This window comes from Rhinoraja longicauda, chromosome 26 (assembly GCF_053455715.1).
Source record: "Rhinoraja longicauda isolate Sanriku21f chromosome 26, sRhiLon1.1, whole genome shotgun sequence".
Taxonomy (NCBI): Eukaryota; Metazoa; Chordata; class Chondrichthyes; order Rajiformes; family Arhynchobatidae; genus Rhinoraja; species Rhinoraja longicauda.
In genome coordinates, this window is record NC_135978.1 from 17,354,111 (window position 1) to 17,379,652 (window position 25,542).

At 45.0% G+C, this 25,542-nt stretch overlaps 1 protein-coding gene across 3 annotated transcripts in view; it reads right to left on the reverse strand.

Annotated features, from left to right (window-relative positions):
• The window catches only part of ap2b1 (adaptor related protein complex 2 subunit beta 1), a 199,428-nt gene that overhangs the window by 84,133 nt on the left and 89,753 nt on the right, over positions 1 to 25,542 (reverse strand). For all 3 annotated transcript variants that reach the window (XM_078422575.1, XM_078422576.1, XM_078422574.1), the window contains 4 exons: positions 19,405 to 19,446; positions 18,377 to 18,523; positions 15,752 to 15,897; positions 4,896 to 5,025 (listed from right to left, as the gene is read on the reverse strand). In XM_078422575.1, coding sequence (XP_078278701.1) covers positions 4,896 to 5,025; positions 15,752 to 15,897; positions 18,377 to 18,523; positions 19,405 to 19,446 — 465 coding nt within the window. The remainder of the gene's footprint in view (positions 1 to 4,895; positions 5,026 to 15,751; positions 15,898 to 18,376; positions 18,524 to 19,404; positions 19,447 to 25,542) is intronic.

The following is a 25,542-nucleotide window of genomic DNA, read 5'->3' on the forward strand; positions in this document are numbered from 1 at the left end:
GCTCCAGTCTTTCAACATATGACAGTCCCGCCATTCCGGGAATTAACCTAGTAAATCTATGCTGCACACCCTCTATAGCAAGAATATCCTTCCTCAAATTTGGAGACCAAAACTGCACACAGTACTCCAGGTGCGGTCTCACTAGGGCCGTGTACAACTGCAGAAGGACCTCTTTGCTCCTATACTCAACTCTTGTTATGAAGGCCAACATTCCATTGGCTTTCTTCACTGCCTGCTGTACCTGCTTCCTTTCAGTGACTGATGCACTAGGACACCCAGATCTCGTTGTACATCCCCTTTTCCTAATTTGACACCATTCAGATAATAATCTGCCTTCTTATTACCACCAAAGTGGATAACCTCACACTTATCCACATTAAACTGCAACTGCCATGCATCCGCCCACTCACACAACCTGTCCAAGTCACCCTGCAACCTCATAGCATCTTCCTCACAGTTCACACTACCACCCAGCTTTGTATCATCTGAAAATCTGCTAATGGTACTTTTAATCCCTTCATCCAAGTCATTAATGTATATTGTAAATAGCTGCGGTCCCAGAACCGAGCCTTGCGGTACCCCACTAGTCACTGCCTACCATTCTGAAAGGGACCCATTTATCCCCACTCTTTGCTTTCTGTCTGTCAACCAATTTTCTATCCATGTCAGTACCCTACCCCCAATACCATGTGCTCTAATTTTGCCCACTAATCTCCTATGTGGGACCTTGTCGAAGGCTTTCTGAAAGTCGAGGTATACCACATCCACCGGCTCTCCCCTGTCAATTCTCCTAGTTACATCCTCAAAAAATTCCAGAAGATTAGTCAAGCATGATTTCCCCTTCGTAAATCCATGCTGACTCGGAACGATCCTGTTACTACTATCCAAATGCTCCGCAATTTCGTCTTTTATAATTGACTCCAGCATCTTCCCCACTATTGATATCAGACTAACTGGTCTATAATTACCCGTTTTCTCTCTCCCTCCGTTCTTAAAATGTGGGATAACATTAGCTACCCTCCAATCCACAGGAACTGATCCTGAATCTATAGAACATTGGAAAATGATCACCAATGCATCCATAATTTCTAGAGCCACCTCCTTAAGTACTCTGGGATGCAGACCATCAGGCCCATGGGATTTATCAGCCTTCAGTCCCATCAGTCTACCCAACACCATTTCCTGCCTAATGTGAATTTCCTTCAGTTCCTCCATCACCCTAGGATCTCTGGCCAGTAGAACATCTGGGAGATGGTTTGGATCTTCCTTAGTGAAGACAGATCCAAAGTACCGGTTCAACTCATCTGCCATTTCCTTGTTCCCCATAATAAATTCCCCTGCTTCTGTCTTTAAGGGTCCCACACTTGCCTGCACTATTTTTTTCCTCTTCACATACCTAAAAAAGCTTTTACTATCCTCCTTTATATTATTGGCTAGCTTACCCTCGTACCTCATCTTTTCTCCCCGTATTGCCTTTAGTTATCTTCTGTTGCTCTTTAAAAGAGTCCCAATCCTCTGGCTTCCCACTCTTCTTTGCTATGTTATACTTCTACTCTTTTATTTTTATGCTGTCCTTGACTTCCCTTGTCAGCCACGGGTGCCTCTTACTCCCCTTAGAATCTTTCCTCCTCTTCGGGATAAATTGATCCTGCATTTTCTGCATTATTCCCAGGAATACCTGCCTTTGCTGTTCCACAGTCTTCCCTGCTAGGGCCTCCTTCCAGTCAAATCTGGCCAGCTCCTGCCTCATGCCTCTGTAATCCCCTTTGCTATACTGTAATACTGACACTTCCGATTTTCCCTTCTCCCTCTCAATTTGTAGAGTAAAACCTATCATATTATGATCACTGCCTCCTAATGGCTCTTTTACCTTGAGTCCCCTTTAAGATCAGGTTCATTACACAACACTAAATCCAGAATTGCCTTCTCCAGTACAAGCTGTTCTAAGAATCCATCTCGGAGGCACTCCACAAGCTCTCTTTCCAGGGGTCCATTACCAACCTGATTTCCCCAGTCTACCTGCATGTTGAAATCTCCCATAACCACTGTAGCGTTACATTTGCGACATGCCAATTTTAGCTCTTGATTCAACTTGCACCCTATGTCGAGGCTACTGTTTGGGGGCCTGTAGATAACTCCCATTAGGGTCTTTTTACCCTTACAATTCCTCATTTCTATCTATACTGATTCTACATCTCCTGATTCTATGTCACCCCTTGCAAGGGAGTGAATATCATTCCTTACCAGCAGAGCAACCCCACCCCCTCTGCCCACCTGTCTGTCTTTTCTATAAGTTGTGTACCCCTGAATATTCAGTTCCCAGCTCTGGTCCTCTTGTAGCCATGTCTCTGTAATTCCCACAACATCATACTTGCCAATGTCTAACTGAGCCTCAAGCTCATCCATTATTTTTCATACTTCGCGCATTTAAATACAACACTTTAACTTCGGTATTCACCTCCCCTCCCACCGGTCACAATTGGCCCTGACCTTGCTCTCTTATCCCAGCTAGAACTTCCCTTCCCATTTATTCGAGTCCTTTGCAATTTCTCCTGTATTCGCTTCCCCTTTAACTCCATCTTCATATATTCCCAATTTGTCAACCACTCCCCCCCACTACTTAGTTTAAAGCCACACGTTAGGCACTAGCAAACCTGCCTGCCGGAATGTTGGTCCCCCTGCTGTTAAGGTGTAACCCGTCCCTTTTGTACAGGTCACCCCGACCCCAGAAGAGATCCCAGTGGTCTAGAAATCTAAATCCTTGCTCCCTGCACCAGCCCCTTAGCCATACATTCATATCCCCGATCTCTCTGTTCCTGCCCTCACCAGCACGAGGTACAGGTAGCAGTCCAGAGATAACCACCCTCGACAGTCTTCTTCCTAACTCTCTAATCTCACGTTGCAGTATCTCCTTCTTCTTCCTCCTGACGTCGTTCGTGCCCATGTGCAGAACTACTTCCGGTTGATCGCCTTCCCTCGCTAGGATGTTCTGAAGCCGGTCCGTGATGTCTTGAACCCTGGCACCAGGGAGGCAACAGACCATCCTCAAGTCCCGCCTGCCGCCACAGAATCTACTGTCCGTACCTCTGACAATGGAGTCACCCACTACTATGGCTCTTCCTGACTTTGGTCTCCCCGGTCGAGTCTCCTTGCCTGGATTAGAGCCACCAACCTGTCCGCCGCTCGGACTGGAAGCGTCTTCTGCCCCGACAGCTCCCAAGAGGGTGTACCTGTTTGAAATAGGCACAGCCACCGGGGTCTCCTAAAGTCCACGTTCACTCCCCTTTGAAACGGTCTCCCACCTTCGCTCGACCTGGACCCTTGGTGTGACAGCCTCACAGTAGGTCCTGTCCAGGAAACTCTCGCATTCCCAGATGGCCCTGAGGTCATCCAGTTGCTTATCCAACTCTACCACATGTCCATTCAGGAGCTGCACCTGGACACAGTTCTTGCAGGTGTATCTCCCAGAAGCCCCAGCGGTGTCCCTACCAATAGACAATAGACAATAGGTGCAGGAGTAGGCCATTCAGCCCTTCGAGCCAGCACCGCCATTCAATGCAATCATGGCTGATCACTCTCAATCAGTACCCCGTTCCTGCCTTCTCCCCATACCCCCTCACTCCGCTATCCTTAAGAGCTCTATCCAGCTCTCTCTTGAAAGCATCCAATGAACTGGCCTCCACTGCCTTCTGAGGCAGAGAATTCCACACCTTCACCACTCTCTGACTGAAAAAGTTCTTCCTCATTTCCGTTCTAAATGGCCTACCCCTTATTCTTAAACTGTGGCCCCTTGTTTTGGACTCCCCCAACATTGGGAACATGTTTCCTGCCTCTAATGTGTCCAATCCCCTAATTATCTTATATGTTTCAATAAGATCCCCCCTCATCCTTCTAAATTCCAGTGTATACAAGCCCAATCGCTCCAGCCTTTCAACATACGACAGTCCCGCCATTCCGGGAATTAACCTAGTGAACCTACGCTGCACGCCCTCCATAGCAAGAATATCCTTCCTCAAATTTGGAGACCAAAACTGCACACAGTACTCCAGGTAGGTCCTGCAGGAAACACACTGCACCAACTTATCTGCCATCACTTTAGTGTCTTAAAAACAAATCAGGCTAAAATACAAGTGTAACCTCCTTGCCGAAGAATCGCAGCCAAAGACTCGCACTTTTCTCACAGGGCAAGACTCGCAGCCAAAGACTCACACTTGTCTCACAGGGCAAGACTCATGGCCAAAGACTCACACTTGTCTCACAGGGCATTTCCCTCAACAGGGCCGCACCCCTTGTGCAAGCCTTGTTTATATCAGTCACTAAATTGACTAATTGGCCAATTTACCAAGCTTCTAATTTAATTGATCAGCCAATCCACGTGCTCGCTCCTATCCTGCCTTCCTCTGACAAGCTTGGAGGTATGCGCTTCACTGACTGACTGCTAGCGTCCCTTTGGCGCTCTTTTTAAACGGGCTTTTAACTGCAATTAACACTTACTTTCTTTCAGCCAACGGTCGTCCTTGCTCCTGCTCTCCCGACTTTTACTGTCTGACTGCTAGCGTCCCTTTGGCGCTCTTTTTAAACGCTCTTTTTAAAATTTCATTCCCATAAAATTTTATACACCTCAATCACATCCCCATCAGCCATCTTTGTTGTAAGGAAAATAAACCCAGCCTATCCAGTGTCTCTTCATAACTGAAATGCTGTTGTAACTTGCTCTCCATCAGGTACAATCATGTTCTTCATGTAGGGTGTGACAACCAGAATTGCACACAAGACTTTAGTTGTGACCTAACATTCATTTCATAAAAGTTGTACCATAACATTCTTGCTTTAATACTCTAACCGAATTGTTGACAATTATCATATTGCCTTCGATCCAGATTGCAGTGTCTCACCTGAAGATTATTCAGCGGGTCCATTTTCATCACCGGGCCAATAGTATTCAGTGGTAAGGAAATGTCAATGCTCTGATTTGGCATTAATGGAGTGTGAATTGGAAGTGGAGTTGTGGGGATCACACCAAAGCTAGGAAAGAAACACAAAGCACATTAGGGACGTGTATAATTTCCCTCTTGTCCTCCTAAGTCAACCTATCCCTACCTGAAATAAAACTATTATACAGGCTACAAACAGTGTTATATTATCTGAACAACTGGAAGATAATTGCCCCGGTTCAAATATCCATCATGGAATCTTAGTCACGTTCAACAATGAAGTGCCCTGGACTCCAGAGTCCACCAAATTAATAAGCCTGCAGCAAAGAGACATCCATTTCCAAATTATAGATTACTTCAGTGCATAATTACCACGAGAAAGGCAAATCAATTTGGATACTATTATTTCACTGATATCAGCAAATTGGGTTGAATTTATGCATGCTTCAGGTATCGTGAAAGCCACATCAAACTATTTGGTTTTAGCATCGATGACACTATTCTCATAATGTTATGATACACAGTGAAGCTCTTCATTTTCTTGGATGTGTCATCTGAATCAGTAGACTCGCAAAACATCAGTGACGAGTATTGCAGGGGAAAAAAAACCCAAGTGCATCGGATTGTGTTCAATTATCTCAGTACATGTCTAATAGAAAGTGGCACCCCAAGGCTTACTTGAGAAGCATTCATTGGCAAAAGTGAGATTTAGGATGTTCCCTTGAAATATACCATGCTCTTGTCAGGATTGATGAGTGCAGGGATATAGTCGTCCCTCTCTCCATCTCCCTCCCCCCCCCCCTCTTCTCCCCCCCCCTTCTCTTCCCCCCCCCCTCTCCCCCCCCTTTCCTCCCCCTCTCCCCCCCCCCCTTTCCTCCCCCTCCCCCCCCTCCCTCCCCCTCCCCCCCTTTCCCCCCCCCCCTCTTTCCCCCCCCCCCTTTCCCCCCCCCCCTCTTTCCCCCCCCCCCTCTTTCCCCCCCCCCCCTCTTTCCCCCCCCCCCTCTTTCCCCCCCCCCTCTTTCCCCCCCCCCCTCTTTCCCCCCCCCCCTCTTTCCCCCCCCCCCTCTTTCCCCCCCCCCCTCTTTCCCCCCCCCCCCTCTTTCCCCCCCCCTCTTCCCCCCCCCCCTCTTTCCCCCCCCCCTCTTTTCCCCCCCCCCTCTTCCCCCCCCCCCCCCCTCTTTCCCCCCCCCCCCTCTTTCCCCCCCCCCCCTCTTTCCCCCCCCCCCCTCTTTCCCCCCCCCCTCTTCACCCCCCCCCTCTTCCCCCCCCCCCTCTTCCCCCCCCCCCTCTTCTCCCCCCCCTCTTTCCCCCCCCTCTTTCCCCCCCCCTCTTTCCCCCCCCCTCTTTCCCCCCCCCTCTTTCCCCCCCCCTCTTTCCCCCCCCCTCTTTCCCCCCCCCTCTTTCCCCCCCCCTCTTTCCCCCCCCCTCTTTCCCCCCCCCTCTTTCCCCCCCCCTCTTTCCCCCCCCCTCTTTCCCCCCCCCTCTTTCCCCCCCCCTCTTTCCCCCCCCCTCTTTCCCCCCCCCTCTTTCCCCCCCCCTCTTTCCCCCCCCCTCTTTCCCCCCCCCTCTTTCCCCCCCCCTCTTTCCCCCCCCCTCTTTCCCCCCCCCTCTTTCCCCCCCCCTCTTTCCCCCCCCCTCTTTCCCCCCCCCTCTTTCCCCCCCCCTCTTTCCCCCCCTCCTCTTTCCCCCCCCTCCTCTTTCCCCCCCCTCCCCCTCCCCCCCCCCCTCCCCCCCCCCTCTTCTCCCCTCTTCTCCCCCCCCTCCCCCTCCCCCCCCCCTCCCCCCCCTCTTCTCCCCTCTTCTCCCCCCCCCCTCTTTTCCCCCCCCCTCTTTCCCCCCCCCCCTCTTTCCCCCCCCCCCCCCTCTTTCCCCCCCCCCCCCTCTTTCCCCCCCCCCCCTCTTTCCCCCCCCCCCCTCTTTCCCCCCCCCCCTCTTTCCCCCCCCCCCTCTTTCCCCCCCCCCCCCCCCTCTTTCCCCCCCCCCCCCCCTCTTTCCCCCCCCCCCCCCTCTTTCCCCCCCCCCCCCCTCTTTCCCCCCCCCCCCTTTCCCCCCCCCCTCTTTCCCCCCCCCCTCTTTCCCCCCCCCCCTCTTTCCCCCCCCCCCCCCTCTTTCCCCCCCCCCCCCCTCTTTCCCCCCCCCCCTCTTTCCCCCCCCCCCCCTCTTTCCCCCCCCCCCCTCTTTCCCCCCCCCCCCCCTCTTTCCCCCCCCCCCTCTTTCCCCCCCCCCCTCTTTCCCCCCCCCCCCTCTTTCCCCCCCCCCCCCTCTTTCCCCCCCCCCCTCTTTCCCCCCCCCCCTCTTCCCCCCCCCCCCTCTTTCCCCCCCCCCCTCTTTCCCCCCCCCCCCCCCCCTCTTTCCCCCCCCTCTTTCCCCCCCCCCTCTTTCCCCCCCCCCTCTTTCCCCCCCCCCCCTCTTTCCCCCCCCCCCTCTTTCCCCCCCCCCCCTCTTCCCCCCCCCCCCCCCTCTTTCCCCCCCCCCTCTTCCCCCCCCCTCTTTCCCCCCCCCTCTTTCCCCCCCCCCCTCTTTCCCCCCCCCCCTCTTTCCCCCCCCCTCTTTCCCCCCCCCCTCTTTCCCCCCCCCCTCTTTCCCCCCCCCCCCTCTTTCCCCCCCCCCCCTCTTTCCCCCCCCCCCTCTTTCCCCCCCCCCTCTTTCCCCCCCCCCCTCTTTCCCCCCCCCCTCTTTCCTTTCCCCCCCCCCCTCCCCCTCCCCCTCTTTCCCCCCCCCCCTCCCCCCCCCCTCCCCCTCCCCCCCCCTCCCCCTCCTCCCCCTCCCCCCCCCTCCCCTCCCTCTGCTGTAATGAGATGTTCACATCATTCTGGATTCATAAACAAAATTGGATAACTTGTAAATAAAAAATCAATTCTGTCCCATTTTTTTGCCCTCTAAACCTAGCCCCAAATTGGGTCGTCTTGAATAGTGGAAAGAGTTTTGAACCAAATCTAAACTAATCAAGATTTCAGTCAAACTGCATCTTAAATTGCACAGCTGTTTCTGTTTTTCTGACTCCACAGCTTGAGCTGCTGAGTATTTACAGCAGATCTGTTTTTATTTCAGATTTTCCATATCTCAACTATTTTCTATCAATCATCATTCTATCAATTTCAGACAGGTTTTCATGAAGTATGCACATTGACACCTCAGGGACTGACATCCTGAAGTATTGAGTGTGGATTAGCAAATATTTTAACAATTAACTTTAGTTAATTTTTACAGATTTCAACGCCAACATTTATTACCCATCCCCTAAATCCCTTTGATAAAGTGGTGGTGAGACACTTTCTTGAACCACTGCAGTCCTTCTGAAGTAGCTACTCCATAGTGCTCTTGGGTAGGCGGTTCATGATTTGGACCCAGCAACGATGAAGGATTGGTAATGTATTTCCTAATCTGATAGTGCGAAACTTGGAAGGGAATGGGCAGGTTGTGATGTTGCCATGTCTTGCTGGCCTTTTCCATTTAGCTCACAGAAGTCACAGGTGTTGGAGATGTTGTCAAAGTAGACTAGGCATATATCTTCAGTGCATTATGTTGATGCGACACACCACAGCAGCATACTCAAGTGGCGGAGGGAATGTATGTGTAGGGTGTGACATTGAGTGCCAATCGTGTAAGCTGCTTTGAACTGGACAGTGTTAAGCTTGAAACTTGGGCCCATCAGGGGAAGTAGAGAGTATTCTGTCACACTACAGACATGCCCTGAAGGGCCCAAGATGGATGGGCCAATGGAGCTGTCCTGATAAACGCCTGCAGTGATGCCCTAGCTCTCCTCCAGAATTCAGCTTTTTGGTCCGCAATTATGATGAGGTCAGGAGTGGAAAGGTCCAGCTGAAGCACTAGCTGGGGATGGGTGAGTAGGAGTCGGTTGAGTAAGTGCCATTTGATATCAGCATAGCTTTCTCTGAAACACTTGGGTCCAATTAAAGAACTGAGACAATCCTATTCCTTTTCTCCAGAGATGCTGCCTGCATTTGCTATCTATCCGAGATTATTATATCTATACAACGTGGTTAGAAAGGGATACGATTCAATCTTAACTCCATACCCCTGCTGTGAGTAGAAACCAGACCCGCGTTGGGAACGGTGCAAGTAGTCGCTGGAAAACTAACTCGGTAGAGACTAAACATTTGACACATAAATGGTTGCAGCCATGGAAGGGAAATTTATGCTGCGACCAGTCAGGCTGTTAATTAATCAATGCCATTCTTACATAAAAGCACAGTAATTCAGACTTTGGTGATCAGAAAAACAGAAAATATAAGGAATACTGAGCAGGTCAGACAGAATCTTTGGACAGAAACATAATCAGCATTCTAAGAGAAAGACATCCATTCTACTCTTTGATTTTGTTTTTTTCCTCCATCGATGTCACCCAATCGGATGAATATTTCCTGTATTTTCTGTTTTCACTGCTTCAAGTTTCTGCCTCACACTGCTCTCCAGGGAACCAGTACAAAGATACAAACAAAAAATCAAAACTGAAGTTTGGAAATAATTGGTTTAAAACATACTTTTGCTGCTAAAAATACCGCTCCGGATTTTAATGCATAAAAAAAGCGTTTCATCATGAATTCAGGTCAGGCAATTCAGTTCAATAAATAAGGGCTTCTTTTGCATGTGCTTAACAGCATTTCTTCAAAATGCAGTTTACTTGTGCAATCGATAAACATTACACATTGGCAATAAATGCAATTTCAAATTAGACAGTTGTACAGGTGAAAGTTTTTAACAAGGTTAATGCACATGACAAAACTTTGGATTCCTGTCACAGGACAGATGAATATAGACAATAGACAATAGACAATAGGTGCAGGAGGAGGCCATTCGGCCCTTCGAGCCAGCACCGCCATTCAATGTGATCATGGCTGATCATTCTCAATCAGTACCCCGTTCCTGCCTTCTCCCCATACCCCCTGACTCCGCTATCCTTAAGAGCTCTATCTAGCTCTCTCTTGAATGCATTCAGAGAATTGGCCTCCACTGCCTTCCGAGGCAGAGAATTCCACAGATTCACAACTCTTTGACTGAAAAAGGTTTTCCTCATCTCAGTTCTAAATGGCCTACCCCTTATTCTTAATCTGTGGCCCCTGGTTCTGGACTTCCCCAACATTGGGAACATGTTTCCTGCCTCTAATGTGTCCAACCCCTTAATAATCTTATATGTTTCGATAAGATCCCCTCTCATCCTTCTAAATTCCAGTGTATACAAGCCTAGTCGCTCCAGTCTTTCAACATATGACAGTCCCGCCATTCCGGATTAACCTAGTAAACCTACGCTGCACGCCCTCAATAGCAAGAATATCCTTCCTCAAATTTGGAGACCAAAACTGCACACAGTACTCCAGGTGCGGTCTCACTAGGGCCCTGTACAACTGCAGAAGGACCTCTTTGCTCCTATACTCAACCACTCTTGTTATGAAGGCCAACATTCCATTGGCTTTCTTCACTGCCTGCTGTACCTGCATGCTTCCTTTCAGTGACTGATGTGCAAGGAGGACACCCAGATCACGTTGTACGTCCCCTTTTCCTAACTTGACACCATTCAGATAATAATCTGCCTTCCGATTCTTACCACCAAAGTGGATAACCTCACACTTATCCACATTAAACTGCATCTGCCAAGCATCCGCCCACTCACACAACCTGTCCAAGTCACCCTGCAACCTCATAGCATCTTCCTCACAGTTCACACTGCCACCCAGCTTTGTATCATCTGCAAATTTGCTAATGGTACTTTGAATCCCTTCATCCAAGTCATTGATGTATATTGTAAATAGCTGCGGTCCCAACACCGAGCTTTGCAGTACCCCACTAGTCACTGCCCGCCATTCTGAAAGGGACCCATTTATCCCCACTCTTTGCTTTCTGTCTGTCAACCAACTTTCTATCCATGTCAGTACCCTACCTCCAATACCATGTGCTCTAATTTTGCCCACCAATCTCCTATGTGGGACCTTGTAGAAGGCTTTCTGAAAGTCGAGGTACACCACGTCCACCGGCTCTCCCCTGTCAATTTTCCTAGTTACATCCTCAAAAAATTCCAGTAGATTAGTCAAGCATGATTTCCCCTTCGTAAATCCATGCTGACTCGGAACGATCCTGTTACTGCGATCCAAATGCTCCGCAATTTTGTCTTTTATAATTGACTCATACAGTAGAGGACTGGATCTCGATCAAGGATGAGATGGAGTACAGGAAGGATGTAGAGAACTTAGAAACATGGTGTCAAGAAAACAACCTCTCCCTCAATGTCAGCAAGATGATGGAGCTAGGTACAACCAGGGTGGCATGATAGCGCTGAGGTAAAGTTGCTGCCTCACAGCACCAGAGACCCTAGTTCGATCCCGACTATGGGTGCGGTCTGTACGGAGTTTGCGCATTCTCCCCTTGACCTGCGTGGGGTTTTTTCCCCGGGAGTTTTGGTCTCCTCCCACACTCCAAAATCGTACAGGTCTGTAAGTTAATTGGCTTCGGTAAAATTGTAAATTGTCCTGAAGTGTGTGCGTGTAGAACAGCGTTAGTGTGTGGGATCGTTGGTCGGCGCAGACTTAGTGAGCCGAAGAGTCTGTTTCCATGCTGTATCTCAAAACTAAACTAAACATGCTCCAATCAGCGTCAATGGTGCCAAAATGGAAATGGTCGAGAGCTTCAAGTTCCTAAACATAAATATTACCAACAATCTGTCCTGGATCAATCACATTGAAGCTATGAACAAAATAACAAACCACCACCTCTACTGCCTCAGGAGACTAAGGAAATTTGGCATGTCTTCAACAACTCTTGCAACCATCTACAGATGCATCATAGAAAGCATACAATCAGATTGCATCACAGCTTGGTTAGGAATAGTTCTGCCCCAGACAGCAAGAAATTGCAGAGTTGTAGATGCAGACCAGTTCATTGCATAGACCTGACTACCCACCACTGACTCCACCTGCACTTCACACTGCCTCAAGAAAGCAGCCAACATAATCAAAGACCTTTCTCACCCTAGTAATTTCCTCATCTCCCAGCTCCCTTTGAGCAGAAGATACGAAACCTTGAAAGCATGTAACACCAGACTCAGAAATAGTTTCTTTCCCTGTGTTATCAGGCTTCTGAACAGGTTTTCCTTAAGTTAGGATGCAGTCCCAGTCTTTCAACCAGAACAGAAAGAAGATAGAATTCCCTTGGTCCTCATTCTCGCCCTTCTAGCCTCCACATTAGTCATTTTCGCCAGCTCCAACAGGATCCCTCCACCAGCCACATCGTCCCCTTTCTGCAGGGATCACTGTGTGACTCGCTGGTCCACTCACTCACCCCTCCCCATCCATTCCTACCCATCACCTGGCACTTTCCTCAGCCCTCACCATCACCCAGCGACTTAAACAGCCTTTCAAGATGAGGCAAAGATTCAAATGCACCTCCTTCAACCTTATTTATTGCATTCAGTGCTCTCAGTATAATCTTCCTGCATCAGCGAGACCAAGCCAAGACCAGAGCACTTGCACTCTGTCCACAATGTCACTCTTGTGCTTCCAGTTGCAAGTTATTTCAGCTCCCCTCCCATTCCATTCCCACGCCAACCTACCTGTTCTTGGCCTTCCCCAATGCCACAGCAATATCAAATGCAAACTAGATTTTAAAAAACATTTTCCTTGGGTTGTTTACAACCTTCCCCCCTTTGGCCTATCCTTCCTATCCTTTCTTCCATTTGGTTCCATCAGCACATCATCCCACCTTTGTCCCATATTTCATCTTTCTGCCTGTGTCCCTAACTTTCCCCTCCTTCCTCAAATCGCTCTTGCCCATATTTTCTCCCCTTTTCTGTTTCCACCCATCAATCTCTATCTCCAAACTTCCCTATTCCTCTTCCCCACCTAACATCATCTACCTATCATCGCCCACCGTAACTGGTTCCAGCTGTCACCTACCAGCCCGCCTTACCCCTTCCTCTCATCTCTTTACACTGCCCATTTTCCCTCTACACACTCAGTGTCCTAAAGCAGGATCTTGATCATGATGATGTTTCTTGCTTTTTCTCTTTAGTTTCAAATTTCCAGTGGCCACAATGTTTGCTTTTAATTTATCTCTTACCTGAAGCTCAGCTCTCATGGCTTCATCATAAGATTGTTTTAAACAAACCCAGCTGCCTCAAGGGAATGGCAGGAAGGATCTTGCTACTTGAAAGATGGGTCATTGAAAAGGCTGATGATCTCAGAAGCAGACCATCTTTCATGTGGACATTCCTCGTCCACTGAGGCAAACCGTCCCACAATCGTACACAGCTTGAAGTTCGCTACCAAAAACTTATCATCCTAACCACCAAATCACTTAAATTGCAGGTGCATAAATTACACTTAAACTGTTAATGTTAAGAAATACCATATTTCTTCAGGATGGGAACATTTTATTTCTAATCGCAACAGCTGACAACGACAGAAAAGGTAGAGCACCTCAAATCTATATACTAAAACCCACATCTTGACCCAGACTCGCTAGCAACATACTAAAACTTCCGTTTGTTTGTTCCCGAACTACAGCCAAAACAGTACGCGATAACAAATTTTAGGCCCACCTTACGCACCGTCGTCCCTTTGGTGCTAATGGAAGAAGTTTCATTGAAATCGGTGTTATATTTTTTTAATTATTCACATTTTAAAGTTTAAATCTATCTCCTAGGGAGGGAGGGGGTAGGAGGGAGGATAAGGGGGGTTGAGGGGGATGGAGCAGGGGAGGGGAGGGGGAGGAGAGGGAGGGGGGAGGGAGGGAGGGGGAGGAGGGAGGGAGGGGGAGGAGGGAGGGAGGGAGAGGGGAGGGGGGGAGGAGAGGGTGCTGCACCAATGCAGGAAAGGTTTGGGCCCAACGGGTCCACTTGGTCTAGTACAAACTAAAGCTCTCTCCATGAAGCCCTACTCCCCTTACCCATATCAGATATTAATATCCCTATCTTGAACCAGTTTTCTCGGGTCAGCAATCCTTGGGTCTCTTTCCACATAAATGTCAACTTAATATTGCCATTTCACGTGCAAGGGTCATTCTAATTAATGGTTTCTAATGAAACTGTCCATCAATTCTTGACAACCTTTTGAATTGAACCCGTGGTGGAACTAGAGTTCAAATCGAAATTATGAAAATAAAAACATTTCTGGAAATCTTAAATAAAAACAGAAAATAATGAAAACACTCAGCAGATCAGGCAGCATCAGTGAAAAGAGAAATATAATTATTATTGAGACTTGTATTAGGTCTTTATTGGTTCAGTTTAGAGACACAGCATGGAAATACGTCCTGCGGCCCATAGAATCCACGCCAACGTTCGATCACCAGTTCACACTAATTCTATGTTATCCCACTTTCTCATCCACCCCCAACACACTAAATTTATAGAGGCCAATTAACTTACAAACCCGCATGTCTTTGGGATGTGGGAAGAAATTGGGGCACCTGGAGAAAACCACGCGGTCATAGTGTGCACAATGTGCACAGACGGCGAGGTCAGGATTGAACCCGGGTCTCTAGCGTCGTGAGGCAGAAGCTCTACCAGCAGCGCCACTGTTCCGCCCTAAAATGTTCATGATTATTCTGAAACATTAACTCTGTTTCTCTTTCCACCGATGTAACCTAACCTACTGGCCGCTTCCAGCAATTTTCTATTTTTATTTCAAATTCAAACTGCCTCTTCTTTCTCCATTCCGAAAGAATATTATACTAATTGTTTCAGTCGGATATGTAGATTTCTTAACTTTGAATAGTAGCCGAGCTAACTCTTGTTTTGTCCCAAAGAGCAATGGTTTACAAGACTAGTATTATATGTGTACCATCCAAGAACCCACTGAACATATGAGGATTCATACTTCCAAGAGGAACTCAGACAAATTAATTGCTGGCAATGTAGATGGGAAGCAGAAATGTGGAAATCACTCTCAAATCTAAATTTGTAAGATACATTCACAGACGAGATGTTGACAGTTAATGGAAAGTGAAAGATTAAAATCTCGGGCTAATAATTGAAACCAATACAGAGCTCTTATTTTAGCCGAGATCAGCCAACTCAGAGCAAAATGAGTGTCACAAAGACAAAATATAGCGTTGTCACATCGTTAAGCAGGAAGCCATTCATTTGAAAGTTAGATTTCAGGGCACAAGGCAGATCGCCAATGTAATAATCTTGTCATTTCAAATCAGCTTTTCATTATGTGCAAACCAATGAAAATTGGAAGACTCCCTAATTATATTTATGACTATTACACGATTTAGCCATCAACTGCTAAATTAAATGTTCTTGCAAGCAACAAATTTAATCACTGATTAAAGATGGCCAGTTTCAGTCGAAGCTATATCTAGGAAATAGCAATCTAGGTTCAGATGCACTATATAAGTTAGGTAGTGGACAATGGAGTGCCATAATTCCTAGTCTGGATTGGTACAGACTTGCTGGAAAGCATGTGAGGTATGTGAGCCAGGACTGGATTGGTGATCTCCAATGGAAAATCATTTAATAGCTGGTTCATTCTTTGAATTCACACATGAATGATGGCATCATTAACAACTCACTTAGCCAACAGCTGTAGAACTGCAGTACTGCCTGAAGAAGGATCCCAACCTGAAACACAACCCATCCTTTTTCTCCAGAGATGTTGCCTGACCCGCTGAATTACACCAACACTTTGTGTCTATCTTTGGTACAAACCAGCATCTGCAATTCTTTGTTTCTACTAACTGCAAAACCATACTTCATAAAGGAAAAGATAACAAATAAAAGGTGCAAAAAGGAAATAAAAGATTTTCTTTTTAACATTGCACTATTTGTAAACAGTTCAAGAATGTTTGCTGGCTCTTACCTATTTTTATTGAACTGAACGGCAAATTCAACCATGTGTTGCAAGGCTTTGTTTGTGAAATTCATTTCCATGTAGATGTGACCCTGCCTTCGAGAAAAGGTTCCAACAATCTCCAAACCTTTGGCCTTCACTGCAGGTAACCATATCTAGCGAACAAAAACAAATTTAAGCCCTATATAGGACAACAAACCTACAATCAACTGATTCATCGAGCATTTGGAGAATCAAACAAAAAATACAGGTGCCATAAACCCAAAAGATGCTGGAATACATAGAAAAATCTTTGAGCTTCCAATGAAAGGTCTGGATCTGAAACATTAACTGTTTCTCTTCCCACAGATGTGGCCTTCCGGGCTGGGTATTTCTGGAATTTTTTGTCTTTATATTAGATTCATCAAGCATCGTGTTCAGCGTCCGACAACGCTTTGGTGTGCTCATCTGTCTGTACCAAACACAGTTTTTGTCTGCTCATTTCTCCACGACATTCTCATTTAAATGAAATCACTAGCATGAATGTCATATCTCTTCCTTTTAAATTACTATATTAAATTTCAGATTGCATTTTATCCACTTTGGAACTACTCGGCCTCAAAAGACTTCAAACAGATGACAACTTGAGCATTTCCTATACAACTAAGGAACATTGTACTTGATCTCTGAGAACATAGACAAATCATTTTCCATCTTTACGCTTAATCCAGTGTTCCCACAGCACTCATCTTTCAGGCATGGTTAAATCATCTCTCTAATTTGTGCTGAATTATGGATTGTTATAGATTGTGGCCATAGGCAGGAAGATGGGAATAAATCAAATGTGCAATGCTTAAACTACTTGGCAAGAGCAGGTTTTTTAAAATTACATTTACAAATGAAAACTTGACATTTATAAGATACTTTTTGTGGCATCAGGGCATCCCCAACTGTTTATATCCAGTATGGTCACCGATGTAAGGGAGGAATCATGATAATATGTAAACGGCAATGTGATTTTAACTGCGGGATGAACATTGACTAGGGGAACAGGACAAAGGAAAGAACGTGTTTGCTATTTTCAAAGTCATGGTACAGCTTCCGTAAACACAAGTTAGACCACTGTTGGAGCACCATGCCTAGTTCTGGTCAGCACACAAAAGGGAAGACATGAAAAGTGCAACAAATCATTTAAAATTTATCTTTAATATAAACCAAGTAAATTTTGCAATAACTGGGTGGGTAAGAGAATATTAAATTTTAATAAGGACAAATAAATTTTAATAAGGACCAAGTATAGTTAAAGGCATCATTCTGCTACTAAAATGTGATTCTGTGAAACTTGGTACATTTCTTTGAGGCAGAAATATACAAACTTAAGGTTTTTAGAGCAGGTTTTAGATTAGAGCCCAAAAGGGCCAAGATTGTTGATAGAAACGCCCAAGTACACAGGGGTCACATCTGCTGAGTGGTGACTTCAAGTGGCATACAATTTCAATTATCATCATTTATGAGAAACCTCATACCCATGCAAACGGACCTATGGTGAAGGCAGCAGTTGGCATGTTGGCCTTCATCAGTCAAGGAATGGAGTCTAGAATTTGGAATATTATGTTACAGTTGTACTTGATGTTGGTGAGGTGTAGTTGGAGTATTCTGTTCAATTTGTCGCTCCGCTATACGAAAGGTGTCAATGGAAAGTGTGCTGAGAAGATTTACGAAGATGTTGCCAGGACTAGGAGATAGATTCTTGATTAGCACAGGTGTCAGAGTTTATGGGGAGAAGGCAGGAGAATGGGGTTACGAGGGAGAGATAGGTCAGCCATGATTGATTGGCGGAGTAGACTTGATGGGCCGAATGGCCTAATTATACTCCTATTCCTTATGACCTTATGACTCGAGGGGCCTGAGCTTTAGAGAGAGGTTGGGTAGGCTAGATCTTTATTCCTTAGAGCACTGGATGCTACGGAGTGATGGGGGGAATAGGTGGGATGCATGCAGTCTTTCCCCCATGGAAATCAAGAACTAGAGGGCCTAGGTTCCCCTGTGAGAGGGGAAAGATTTAATAGGAACTGGAGAGACAATTTTTTCACACAGAGACTGCCGAGTATATGGAATGAGCTGCCAGATGAAGTAGTTGAGGCAGGTACAACAGCAACATTTAAAAAGCATTCAGCAGTTCACGGCAATGAAAGGTTTAGAGGGATGGGGCCAAACACAGGTAAATGAGTCTAGCTTACATGGGGTATTTTGGTTGGAATGGATGACTTTCTGCTGAGGGGCTGTGCTGTATGATTCTATAACTCAGTGGGTCAGGCAGCATCCATGGAGGGAATGGACAGATAACATTGAGTCGGGACGGGCTGATTTCCGTGCTGTATGACTATGATTCTAACCAATACACCAGCATGGCCTTGTTAAGCTACGTAAACATATTAAAAAATGGAAAATTGCATTTAGCACTGCAGCCTCCTTGTATAACTTTCCAAACTTATTGCAAGATCAGAGTAAATGCTATTTAGTGGTAAATATGTCACTCGGAATTGCTGCTTCAGACACGCTAACATTTGATAAAATCCTTAATCTGAAATCTAATTGATAAAAGCAGTCAGTTCCATTTATCTTCTGTAGCATGAAGATTAGGACATCACTTACAGCTTTTGGGGCCACATAGCCTCCAGCTGCTATTCCCATTCCAGTTTGCAGTTCAAACAGATCACTTAGCCCACTGCTTGACACAGCAGGTGTTGGAGATGGGCCAAAGGTAGCTGGTACTGAAGAAGGTATAAAGCTTTGACCAACCTGCAACAAAAATAAAATACAAAAACTCAACGAGGAAGTGCTTCCATTCTTAGTTGACACCCAATTATTTTCAATGCAAATTAATCACAAAATGAGATTTTAAATCGGCATTTTACATGCACATCTTTACACTGTCTTTCTATTGGTCTATATTGCCTTTGCATCCAATTCACACAAAATAGTTCAACAGGAAGGATTTTAAATAAATATGAATATTATTTCTGTTCAGTTGGGAAATCACCCACAGTCTAATTCTGTTTTAGTGATATTAAGCACAATTAACATTTTAATAGACTGAAGATATAGAACAAATAGAAGCATCAGCTATAATTTAATATTGTGATTTCTCTTGATATCGATTCAAGGGTTTGTATCGTAAATACAATTTCATAAATCAAACGGAATTATTTGTTTCAATTTACTCTTAGTTTCTTATGTAGTGAAACTAAATTAACACCGGGGATAGAGGAGAATCGTAGATAATGCTGGTAAGGGTAGGGATAAGGAACAAGAGATGAAGAGGGATGGGAGTGGGGTTATATGGGGCAAAAAGCATCAACATAGACCATCTCGGTCAGTGAATTGTTTCTGTATCAAACAATCTATGCAATGCAAACAACTGTTTAATGGGACATTGTTTTTCTTGTGTTTATGATAAATTCTTGCAGAGATAGCACATCTGACGAGATTTACATTCTAGGTAACAGCAGTAAGATTGCAATAATTGGTAAACTACCAATGGAGAGGGGTGGAATTGCAAATGGAATCATACAGCTAAAATCTGTACTTTATGCTTTAGAGATACTTTAATTTCAGTTCCTGAAATGATTAAATCATCACAAATTTTAAGTGTAATCCACCCATGACTGAGGAAAACTCACCGCAGGACTCCCACCAGTCGGCCCACCAAGATCTCCTCCAAGCTAAGAGAAACAGAATACAAAGAGCCTGGGTCAATGGGACCAAAGTATTTAAATAAGCAAGAAGTGAATAAAATAAACAGGTGGTGAAGGGAGGAAAACATTCATAAGCTAACTAATGGGTACTTCCATAACCTGATCAATTTAAATTTCTCAAACCAAGAGATAATGAAAAATCTGCTTAAGGTTGAAATTATTATCATCTACTTTCACGGGTTTGAGGGGAATGTAAAATATTGTTATAGGACTCCACAATTAAGCCTTCAGTCAGTAGATTCAATGAGGAAATAAGAAAGAGGCAGCACTTTCAGCAAGCAGGTCAATGGAGTTGACCAATCCATAAAAATGATTAGAACCATTTGGGACTAAGTGAGATAGGAAGATCAATATCAAGGATGGTTTACTTTTAATGAATTGAAATATGATCAATGCAGCGTTCGTTTGCATTCATACCTTGAATGTTGACACACACACCAAATTGGATTATTAGTTTCTGCTACGATCAATTCCTCAACAAACCTCTCAGAAAGCAATTGAATACTGCAACCAGTCTACACCTTGGTTCCAAAACATAACATATTTCTGACATGACAATAATCCTAAATTCAATTTCCAAGGATTGCAGTATGACATTTATATGGAATTGCTTTACTACACATGAAGGTTGCAAAATATTTATATTCACCACGATACTCTGTACAACAGACCACATTATTTTATTAAGTACAAGTCCATTCAACTCTTATGCTGCCTATGGTCATTCATCTGGACAATTTTAGAAGGGACTCATTTGGTCCCATCAAAGTGCTGAGGCATCCTGACAACAGATTCCTCATTCTGATGGTTATCACCAGATCTGATTACACTTCTCCATCGTCTTCCTGGTTGACTCTTCATTTTTCACCCTTTGTAAACTTCAGACCACCAGAATTATTGTACAAAGTCCTGGGCCTCCAATGACCTGCACAGCCTCCAGTTCAGCAAGCCTTCACATTTAGAACGACCAACCCTTTTTAAAGCAAATCTTATGATTTGACCTTTGTAATCTCCTCCAGCCTTAACTCTGAAAACCAGGAATTGCTCCAATTCTGGTTTCTTGCATTTTCACAATTTCCTGTGCTCCACTATTGCCAGTTGTCCCTTCGGCTGGCGTCCAACGTTCTGGAACCTTTCATTAAATCTCTCCTGCTGGTCACCCTGCACTCTCCTCATTTGAGTCACGCTTTAAAATGCAGCTCTTTGATCAGACTTGTAAGATTCAATCCTAATATCTTGTTATACAGCTCAATTTCTGATTTTGCTTCTGTATTTTGCTATGCAAAGCAAGCATACAAATGATCTTTAATTCTTACTAAATATACCAGAAAATGTGAGGTGTTTCCTCGTCAGCTTGACCAGGGCAGAGAATATGGCATGAAAATTGACCATTGCACTTCTGTGATAACAAGTTAACATTAAACAATATTTCTCTTGGAGTTCGCTGCTTCATATAGTGACTCCTATGAATAAATTCGAGTGAGTTGACAGTGAGTGCACATTTACCTGCACTGTGGTTCATTATTGAGTAAATCTTAAGATAAATCTCCAGAACAACCATGATGAAAGAAAACTGAAAATATTCAGAATATCAGGCAGTAATTATCCAGAAAGAATCAGAGTTAATTCTGCAGGCCAATAGCCTTCGACCACCATTTAGACTGAAAAATTAATATCGACAATTTTATCTCTCCACAAACACTTCCTGATTTCCTGAATATTTGCAGTTTTTAAACAATGATTTTAAACACTGACAATCACACTTTCAGGCCCTTTTCCAGACTACTGGATGCTAGTTCGATGGACAACACAACACAATTGAACCACCAGTGAGAAGGAGCATGGCAAATGGGGTGGGGCCCAGTTGGAATGAGAGGGAACGCAGCTTTTTAAAAAGTCTGGATTTTCATTAGCCATGTAACAAATTACAGGAGTTTTACTGTATTTTCCTTTTGTATTATTTATTTCCCTTTCATGTATGTCTAGTTTCCCCCTTACATAAATCGAGAGAGTATGAATTAAGTTTGCTTTAATATCTAGTCTATACAAGCTCCAGAATAAGATTGTGTTTGTGTGATGATTATGATTTAGACTGGAAGCAAACTGAAATCACAATGGTTATGATGCAAAAGGAAATCCACAACAAAAGAGATGCTTCCAGCTACTCAAACACAATGAGCACTCAATTTTTAAAGGAGGGGAACAAATTATCAAGATCAAGATCAAGATAGCTTTATTTGTCATCCAATATTGGACGAAATTCGGTCACCCACAGTCCAACAATAAAAGCATTAAATAGGCATTCAAATTACACAACCCCAAAACCCCCAAAACACAGTCCAACAATAAAAGCATTAAATAGGCATTAAAATTACCCAACCCCAAAAACACACAAAAAAAGAAACATCCATCAAAGAAACATCCATCACAGTGAGTCTCCTCCAGTCCTCTCCTCACTGTGATGGAAGGCCACAATGACTTTCCCTTCTCCTGCTGTCCTCGCCCGCAGTCAGGCTGTTGTGGTTGCAGGCCGCACCGGACGGTCCACAGCGGCCCGAGCCTAAGGCGTGTCGCGTCGCAGCCGCCCCCGCAGCCTCCGAAAACGGCCGGCTCCGCCGATGATAAGTCCGATCCGGGGCGGGCGAACACGCTGCTGCCGCTGTTGCTGCACGTCGGAGCGGTCGTGGCTCCCGACATTGAAGCCCCCGCCCAGCAGAGAAATATCCCGCGGCATATCTTAGGCCGCGCCGGACGGTGAAATGTCCGCGACCCAAGCCCCGTGATCCGGGGCGGGCGAACACGCTGCCGCTGCTGGAGCTCCCGATGTCGGCATCCACGCGGCCCGAGCCTAAGGCGAGTCGCAGCTGCTCCCGCAGCCTCCGAAGACGGCCGGCTCCGGTGGTGGTAAGTCCGATCCGCGGGCTCTGCGAACCAGAGCCCTGGAGGCCGCCAGCTCCAGGAGTTGGGCCGATGGTAGGCCGCAGATGGAACGGAGACACGGCCCAGAACACAAAGGTCGGGTCTCCGTTCGGAAGGGATACATATTTACAATGTTACAGTTCCCCCCCTCCCCCCCACATACACACATAGTACACAACACAAAAACACCACATCACAACTACAATTAAGACAAAAAAAACCAACAAAAACACAAGACAAATGGACCGCAGGTGTAGCCGCAGCTGCTAGGGCAGCGCCGCCATTATAGGAAAAGACTTGCTTCCAGCTTAATGAAATCTCAAAGATCATGTTCATTATCCCATGTTAAAGAAGTCTGGGCCCAATGTGACTCATCCTATCTACATTACATTACAGATGATAACATGTTGATAAGTAAATTTCTCATGATGAGTATTCAAGAACTCTTCAAAGAGATAAAGGCTGCTAGCAGAGAACAGTGATGTACATCAATGACATAAGGCTATAATTGATCAAAGGTGCTTCAAGCTGAATAGGATCACTTAGTCCTAATTGCTCCATAGAATGAACATTTAAAAGCCATCTATCAGAAGCAATCATAAAGGCAACTTCAACTGTATCATAATTTTGCACTATTCTGATATGACACCAGATTTACAGAGCACATGATGCAAAATGTCATTGCGGGAATAATTCCGATGTGAATGGACTGTGCTTCCTCTATTACCAAGTCGGCTGCCAAATAACTATATTTAGAAACTTGGCTTACTTGCAGATTGCATTTTATGCCAGTTTAACCTCTTTATTCAATTTGGTATCAGAAAACAGTGGAATCTAATAGGCTGGAGAAGAGCTCTTCGAACATAAGAGTCACTGAACAATAACTTGCATTTATTCAACATGGTTACAGTAAACAAGCCCGAGGAGCTATATTATAGAAATATAATTAAAGACAAGACACATCCAGAAATTGAGATATTATAACAGACACCCCAAAAAATTGGTCAAAGAGCAGGAATTTAAAGAAAGTTTTGGAGAGAGGATTTAGGAGAAAAAGTACTTTTGCTTCAGAACTGACCACAATTATAGTCATACTACTCTAGTGCAGTTGCAACACTCATCAGTCCAAGTAGAAAATTGTTAATGTATGCTCCATTCACAAGAAACGGGGCAAATATCAATATACTGATTACTACTCCATCGGTCTACCATGGTCATCTGCTGAGAGGTGAAAGATGTTGTAGACCTGCCCTTAAGCCTATTCACCAATGCTCAATTTGGTGCTTGTTATCACTGTGACCACAAACCTAGACTCATTGCAGCCTTAATCAAAGCAGAGTAGCTTGATTCCAGGTGCAATGTGAGCGTGGCTGGTCTCGACCCCAATTCCATAAGAGTTCTGGTAAAAATGAACCAATGGGAAAAGTCATCAGTGGCTGGAGTCATACTTTGCGTTTGCAAAGTTGATTCACATTATTGGACATCAATCACTTTGGCACCATGAGCTCTCAGCAGGAATTCCACAGAATATTATCCTAGGCCTAGTTATTTTCAACTGCTTCATAAATTACCTTCCTACCATCTGATTGTGCAATTATCTACAGCATCCTTGTGTACAAAGTTTACTTACATTCACAACGGCTCAAAAAATGAAGCAACCCATGCCTAAATACAGCAAGACGTACTCCAAAGACGTACAGGTATGTAGATTAATTGGCTGGGTAAATGTAAAAATTGTCCCTAGTGGGTGTAGGATAGTGTTAATGTATGGGGATCGCTGGGCGGCACGGACTTGGTGGGCCGAAAAGGCCTGTTTCCGGCTGTATATATATGATATGATATAAGATATGACAAGACTGAGTGAGACATGGATTAATAAATGGCAAGTAACATTTGCATTACAAAAAGCATCAGCAATGATACTTTCCAAAACAAGAGTCTAATCACCTACCCTGGATTGTTAATGGCACTATTATAAATCGTCCCCAGTCATAATTATCTGGTGACCTTAAATGCAGCAACTGCACCAGGCTCATAAACAAGAGCAGGTCAGAGGCCGGGCATCCCATAGTGAATGACTCACCACTTGACTAACTTAAACCTTTCCATCATCTACACAAGTCAAGAGTGTGATGAGATAATTGTCACTTGTCTGAACATACAGCTCCAAGCATTCTCAACACTGTCCAGTAAAGTATAACCGACTTGACTTGCACTCAAAATCCACCAATATAAGCATTTAATCTCCCCATTACCTAGTGTAACTCGGATATAATGTGCAGCATTTAAGATGCACAGCAGAAATTTTGCCAATATTACTTCTACAGCACCTTCTAAACCCACAATCTCTACTACCGAGGACAAAGGCAGCCAATACATACGGATAACCTTATCATTTTATGCATCCTTCCAAACTATATACCATCCTTACTTGAAAACATACCACTGGTACTTCATTGTCGCTGGCCTAAATCCTAAACTCCCTTCCAAACAACACCATTGAAAAAACTTGTACCAGTAAAACTGCAGCGGTGATGGTAGAACACGAACAAGATGATGATAGAACACAAGCAGCTTAAAAGCATTCAGGATGGACAGTAAATGCTGGCCTACCCAGCAGGGTACTCAACCGCTAATTTAATTAAGGAAATAGAATGGCAAAATTTAACCAGATTATAAGCAGGAAGAGGAATTTAGACAATGGTTAGATTAAAATTTCATACAGGAATTGAAGATTGCATTGATCTTCCAAGCTTTCTTTCGGGTGGAGGAAATTTATGAGGTCAGAGAAACAGCAAGACAAAGGGTCAAAAGCATCCAAGACTGCAGTCAATTTAAGGGTGAGAAAATACAGTTTATCATAACTAGAGTCAGAGGATTCAATTTATGTCGAGGTGGTAGAGGAGAGAATTTAAGATAGTTTGTGATGGAGAAAAGGAATTAACGGCATAGAACATCGTAAGATACCCGAAGAGGAAAGTGCCGATCAAACTGATGTTCAACAGCATCGGCACTAATTGACACTTGATTAATGTTCTGGCTATTGCTGCCGGCCAAAACAATTGGACCAACTGCATAAACGCTATAGGTACAAGATGTTTCCATCATTTGCAAGGCACAGGTAGATGGAATATTTTACACTTG